At 32.0% G+C, this 6,901-nt stretch overlaps 1 protein-coding gene across 1 annotated transcript; it reads left to right on the top strand.

Moving 5' to 3' along the window:
- Positions 1-3,457: 3,457 nt before the first annotated feature.
- On the top strand, positions 3,458-6,635 carry LOC104101341 (large ribosomal subunit protein eL43). Its single transcript, XM_009608778.4, has 5 exons — positions 3,458-3,596; positions 5,604-5,643; positions 6,004-6,092; positions 6,228-6,310; positions 6,439-6,635. The coding sequence occupies exons 1-5, from the start codon at positions 3,594-3,596 to the stop codon at positions 6,500-6,502; spliced, it is 279 nt and encodes a 92-aa protein (XP_009607073.1). The 5' UTR covers positions 3,458-3,593; the 3' UTR covers positions 6,503-6,635.
- The last annotated feature ends 266 nt before the right edge of the window (positions 6,636-6,901 follow it).

The following is a 6,901-nucleotide window of genomic DNA, read 5'->3' as shown; positions in this document are numbered from 1 at the left end:
CCCAACAAAAGTTTCTCTATAAAAGGCTTGAATCTGAAACCTCTAATTAAATATGAAGAAATACTTACTACTCAATCAGAACCATTGTTGCCATCTATCTTATCATTTTTGTCATAGAACAATGGTAGGTGTAATTAATTAGGATGACCATTGAAATGGGTTGATGGGTTTAAAAAGTGAGTAATACAGGTAATTTGGACTTTTAAATTTTTATATATATATATATATATATATATATATATATATATATATATATATATATATATATATATATATATATATATATATATATATATATATATATATATATATAACACAACACATCTAAAGGACATGCGCGTCTCTAGACGAACATCTTTACGATTTGCAATTGTAATTTTTGTTCAAAATTCATACAGAGATTTAAAAGTTAGAAATATTGATGTAGGTGGGTAGCTCGATTGCGAAACGACCCATGAATCTTCTTCTTCTTCTTCTTCTTCTTCTTCTTCTTCTTCTTCTTCTTACGCCTATACACATAGTGTATTGCAAATATATTTGTTCATCTTTATCTTCCACAATTTGCAATTGTAATTCTTGTTCAAAATTAGTCCAAATCTCCATTAAATAACTTCACGTTGGTAGACAACCTCCTTCAACTATTTCTAACAAGTCTAAATAACAGTAACTCTAAATTTCTCAAAAAATACCTTAAACCATCCAAATGAATTTGATTTGTCGGACGAATGTTTGAGTCACAATTACTGATTCAGGGATTGCGTTAGAAGTTTGAGCTTTAAAAAAATAAAATAGCAGTTTCGAGAACCCATTTAGAGGTGGATGTTGAAGCCTATTATTTTTGGGCTATAGCTTTACAAAGTTGTATATGGGTCATCCGATTGTAATGTATGTTGGTGGGCTGTATTAGGATGTAATTTTCTCTATTAAAAATTATCTTTTATTAGTAACAAAAATATGGACTTGTACTTTCTGTTATATGAAGATAGTGTTTAGGTACAGTGCGATAAATTATTAGTTTAGACACGATTTGTGAAATTTACCTTCTAATTTTGCGTATTGTATGCGTATGGTTTCTGCAGGTGAAAAACTATAAAATGGAGTACCGTAGCAAAGGATTTTCTGTTGTTGAGATTAAGTGACAAGAAACTCTTTAGAAAATCTTTTCTCATTGAAAATACACATTTTTAAGTTTATGTATGAACTTTGGATGTAAGCTCCGGCTAGAAAAATACTTGGAATCTTCATTAAACATAGAACATATGAAATACATTAAAACTCATAATATCTACACAGCAAGTGACGAAGTTGCTATCATGTGGAAAGAATTTTACCAATTACAAAAATTTCATTCCACAGTCAAAATCGTAATTTTCAAGAAAGAAATTTATACATAAATAATTAAAAGATTGGAATTTTTATTTTGGCCTGATGGACCAAAATAATCATAAGGGGTAGCCCAAATATACAAAATATATACATTGATAATGTATATAATATGTATGTTATAGATACATTTATATACATTATATGTATATTTATACTTAATGTACAAAACATATACAACTATCGGCTATTATTTTTTCGGGCGGCCCAAAAATATAATTATATGCTCAGAAAATTAAATCTAATCACCTTGAAAATGGATGATCTTAATTTTTTTAACCCGCACTTGCCTCATGAGCAAACTTTTTTAAAATTCAAAAGTGTTGCCCATGGGACAAGCAAGATGGGCAAGCAAGAGGAAATAATTGTTAAAATTAAAGTTCTGCACGTGGGACAAGCATGGTAAAAAAAGAAAAATTGGTATCCTATAACAACACATAACATGAATTGGTAATTTTTTTTAGCCTTATATTAGGTTTGGCAAAGATAGCCCCAAATAATTGGTATTATATAGCCAAATCTTAAAAAAAACTACTCTCTTTTATATTCTTTCTCAAAAAAATCCTACACGCTTATTTTGACTTCCCACCCCTTTTCTCTCCTTGTATTCCTTCTTCTATCTCTTCTCTTTTCTCTCATAGTTTAGCAAAATTTCTTGCAAATTATGCAAAAAAATCAGTGGGATAAAAAGGTAAGGTTGATCTCACATCAGAGAAAATCAGAAGCAAAAACTAAGAGAGAAAAAATATATTTCAACTTTGTTTTTCTTCTCTATTCTTTTTTTTGGTTGGATTGAATGAGTGAGTGTGACTGAAATTAGTTGAAAATATCTAAACGAGGCTATATACAAAATTTGAGCAAGATTAGTAAAAACTAAGAGAGAAAAAAATATATTTCAACTTCGTTTTTCTTCTCTCTTCCTTTTTTTGTTTGTTTGTATTGAATGAGTTTGTGTGATTGAAATTGGTTGAAAATGCCTAAACAAGGCTATATCCAAAATTTGAGCAAGATTAGAAGTGATTTAGATTGGTTTCACGTAAAAAAATCAGACTTAAAAATCCAATTGCGACATGTGTATATCGCGTTGTATATCGTGTACATCAGTGTATATCACACACAAGTTTTTAGGATGTCTGTGTATATCACTTTGTATATGATGTATACAACACAATTTATTTATTGACGTCTGTGTATATCACATTGTATATCGTATATATAACACAAATTTTCATGGATATAAACATACACACATAATATACATGAGATATCATTGATGTACTTAGAGATATACACGGATTACAATAGGGGATACACATGTGGAGTCGTCTTGAACTTGAGTTTTTAATTTGAAATGTGTTATATAAAGAAGAAAAATAAAATTTTAATAATTTGTTTTGATATACACATTATTATTATGTTATATACTGTGATATACAAATAATATAATTATTAATTATTGATCAAAAAAGGATATTTTTTATATAGCATATTTGAGCAAGTTCTAAAATATAAAAATAATAAATATAATTGCGGGAGTAAATAATATTTTGGCATACAAAGAAAATTAATTTTTGATATACACAAAGAAGAGAAATAAACTTATGATATCTATTTTGGTATACATATATCTGATGTGCTATACACTGTGATATACAAATAATACAATATTTTTATTGTGATATACATTGATATAAAGGCAGCAATAACTATATATATATAATTTTATATTATCGATATACAAAGAATAATATTATTTATATACAAAGAATGAAAATAAAATTTTAATATACATGTTGATATAGACAAAGAAGAAGAAAAAAGTTGTGATATGCATATTATTATTGTGATATACATTTATTAGCTATTTGATGCCAATATCTATAACTAGGGCTATTTTCTGCCAATTATATGGGTATGTTGTTATACCATGCCGTAAAAAATCAAGATCATCATCTACTTCGAAGGCCATTCTAGCAAATCACCCTTTATATGCTCGGAGGCCCAAAATGATTTGGATCAGTCTGAACATCACCCAAATGGGCCAATCCTTGCCCGATCCACAGTTTGTCTAGCGAAAGTGCGAAACTGATTACTATCTGAAGGTATAAAATGGCGAACGAAAGGGAAAGCTAGGGTTTTCTTCTGTTATATCGCCTTTCAGCAACAGCTGCTCCCTCTCTCAAATCCGGGGATCTCCATTCACAGCGAATATGGTACGCTATTTTTGTATTATGCATGAATTTTTGGTGTTTATGCAACTATAATTTATGCACACATTTGATGTTCATTTCTTTTTGTGGCTTTTCCGCCCTTATTTTGAGCGAGTATCGTTGTGTTATGATTTACTGAGCGCTTGTTCAGAGGGGTTTTCATAGTTCTTTTTGGATAGACGGATTTTAAGTTAGTATTGCAAGTGCCACTGCCCACAAAATTTGTCGATATGATTACGAGTATGAATGTACTTTTTTTTAAAAAATAAATTATAATTGTTCAGTTATATATATGAAATGAGTTCAATAAGCTAATTAGTTCGCTGCTTTGAATATGACATATTGGGGTATGCCAAAAAAAATTTCTTAACTTTCGTCTGTGAAATGGCTTTGTTGGAATTATGTTTCAATGATTTTACTGTAAACAGTAACATGTGGATGACATCAATTCTTCTGGATTGCTGCCATTTCTTCTCAATAGTACATCCCAATGAGGCAGCCAGGTAGATCGCTTGCATTGGGAGGTTAGATATTGCAGTTCAGCAACTATCTTATGATTGAAATATTGACATAGAGGCTAGTTACTCTGTATTTTGTATGGATCACTTTTGCAACAATTCGATAGAAGAACTAGATTTTGACCTAGTTGAGCCAGTGCAAGTAGTGCCATGTACATGCAGTTCATATTACTATTATTTCACAAAATAAAACGAGATCCTCATTTATAATGTGTAATATTTTATTGGGTCTTTGCTAAGCGAAGTGAGATTTCAAATATGTTTCATATAGCACTAGCAGTGTCAGGCTGAAGAATGTATTGAGATACTGTAAACAGTAACATGTGCAAGATATTGGCCTAGTTGAGCCAGTGCAAGTAGCGCCATGTACATGCAGTTCATATTACTATTATTTCACAAAATAAAACGAGATTCTCATTTATAAGGTGTAATATTTTATTGGGTCTTTGCTAAGCGAAGTGAGATTTCAAATATGTTTCATATAGCCCTAGCAGTGTCAGGCTGAAGAATGTATTGAGATACTGTAAACAGTAACATGTGCAAGATATTGGCCCAGTTGAGCCAGTGCAAGTAGCGCCATGTACATGCAGTTCATATTACTATTATTTCACAAAATAAAACGAGATCCTCATTTATAAGGTGTACTATTTTATTGGGTCTTTGCTAAGCGAAGTGAGATTTCAAATATGTTTCATATAGCACTAGCAGTGTCAGGCTGAAGAATGTATTGAGATACTGTAAACAGTAACATGTGCAAGATATTGGCCCAGTTGAGCCAGTGCAAGTAGCGCCATGTACATGCAGTTCATATTACTATTATTTCACAAAATAAAACGAGATCCTCATTTATAAGGTGTAATATTTTATTGGGTCTTTGCTAAGCGAAGTGAGATTTCAAATATGTTTCATATAGCACTAGCAGTGTCAGGCTGAAGAATGTATTGAGATACTGTAAACAGTAACATGTGCAAGATATCGATTCTTTTACATTATTACCATGTCTTCTCAAATAGTATATCCAAATATCCAATTGAGGCAGCTGTTAGATGGCTTGGATTGTGGGAGGTCAATTATCCAGTTTAGCAACTTGTTTATGATTGAAAAACTGACATACATGCTAAATGTTTGGTTAATCTTTTCAGTTGGGTGAATCTTTCCCTGGTAAATAATTCTGATATGTTTTTGGATTTTGTCAGCTCCTTAGTCTTATGATAGCTTTTTTTGTATTAGAGCTGACATCTCCCTTCTTTTGTAATCTCTGCATCTTCTTGATGCCTATTAATGATATCCTAATTACCTTATTAAAAAAAAACTGACATAGAGGCCAGCTACCCTGTAGTTTTTATGGATTCACTATGGTTACAACTGGATGGAAGACCTAGATCTAGACCTTGTTGAGCCAGTGTAGATAGAACTCTGTTCAGTTAAGCTCTTTTCAAAGTTATCCATTTCAAAGCCAAATTTTGAAGTCGATATACTATCTTTGCTGCAGACTAAGAGGACAAAGAAGGCTGGAATAGTTGGGAAGTATGGTATGTATATGGTTACTTATTACCTCTTTTTTTCCTTCTTATGGTCACCTTTGCCTTTATGAAGATTCATGCATTTCTAAGTGTAACTTTATTAAGGGCTATGCTTGACTGTTTATGCTTCTGATTCTATAGCTGTTGGGCCCGTTTGGTAAATTTAAGGACCACTTGTGCTCTTCTGAACTTGTTTTAGTTTCCCATTTTCTTGTGGCTAAAATGATGAGAACTTTTACGAAATGCTATAGTTTTTTACATCTTCCTGTGATGTAAGATGATTAGCATGTCTTCTGAAGTTGAAATTTTATGTGCTTTTAATTCTTGATAAAGTTGTCCTCCCTGACTTGATTTCCTCTCTATTTTCAGGCACCCGTTATGGTGCTAGTCTGCGGAAGCAGATTAAGAAGATGGAGGTTAGCCAGCATAGCAAGTACTTCTGTGAGTTTTGTGGAAAGGTATGGTTTTCTGGTTTAGGAATGTGATATTTACCATATTTGTGCCGCAATTCTGCATTTCTGTTCTTTACAGAGCATTAGTCTGCTTTATAATTGTGCTCATTGTGCTTACCAGATTCTTATTTTTATGTTCAGTATGCTGTGAAGAGAAAGGCAGTGGGGATATGGGGCTGCAAAGATTGTGGCAAAGTAAAAGCTGGCGGCGCATATACATTGAAGTAATTACTCTTTGAATGTGTTCATAGTTTTCCCTTTTGTTGTCAAATAATTCCTTTTTTTCTCTTAGCAATAACACCAAGTTTCACTTTTTGTGATTGTTAACTAATTCTTCTTTCCTTTGCAACAGCACTGCAAGTGCTGTGACTGTTAGGAGCACAATTCGCAGACTGAGGGAGCAGACTGAGAGTTGAGCACGTTTTATCTTTTATGGCAACGTTCGTGTTTCAAGATCAGTGTTGTTTTTCCTCGTGAAATTTTGATGGTTGTGAACCAGCTCAGTCTATTGTAGGGAAAACCTAGTTTAATCCGAGATGATTGCTATCATTATTGCCTCTCGTTGCACTCAAGTTTAGAGTTATCTGGATGCATTAAATATGGTCAACTTGGTAACCGGTTTGTGTTACATTCACTGGTAGGCAGTATAGGGGTGTTGATAAAAACTTGAAAAATCGAACCAAACCGATCAAATAACTCTTTCGGTTTGGTTTGGTTTTAGTTTTGAATTTTAAAAATAAATTAAATTTGGTTTGGTTTTGGTTTTGATAAAAAAAATAACTGAAAAAATCGAACCAAACCGACTATAGAAGTAG

Source organism: Nicotiana tomentosiformis, chromosome 6, assembly GCF_000390325.3.
Source record: "Nicotiana tomentosiformis chromosome 6, ASM39032v3, whole genome shotgun sequence".
NCBI classification, from domain to species: Eukaryota; Viridiplantae; Streptophyta; class Magnoliopsida; order Solanales; family Solanaceae; genus Nicotiana; species Nicotiana tomentosiformis.
Note: the sequence above shows the minus strand (reverse complement) of the source record. Positions and strands in the feature narration are given on the sequence as shown.

What these genes read in the sequence shown, in the direction of transcription:
- LOC104101341 (XM_009608778.4), top strand. An exon ending in TGGAATAGTTGGGAAGTATG is followed by an intron (nt 5,644 to 6,003) that starts GTATGTATATGG and finishes CTCTATTTTCAG; the next exon opens with GCACCCGTTATGGTGCTAGT. An exon ending in GGCGGCGCATATACATTGAA is followed by an intron (nt 6,311 to 6,438) that starts GTAATTACTCTT and finishes CCTTTGCAACAG; the next exon opens with CACTGCAAGTGCTGTGACTG.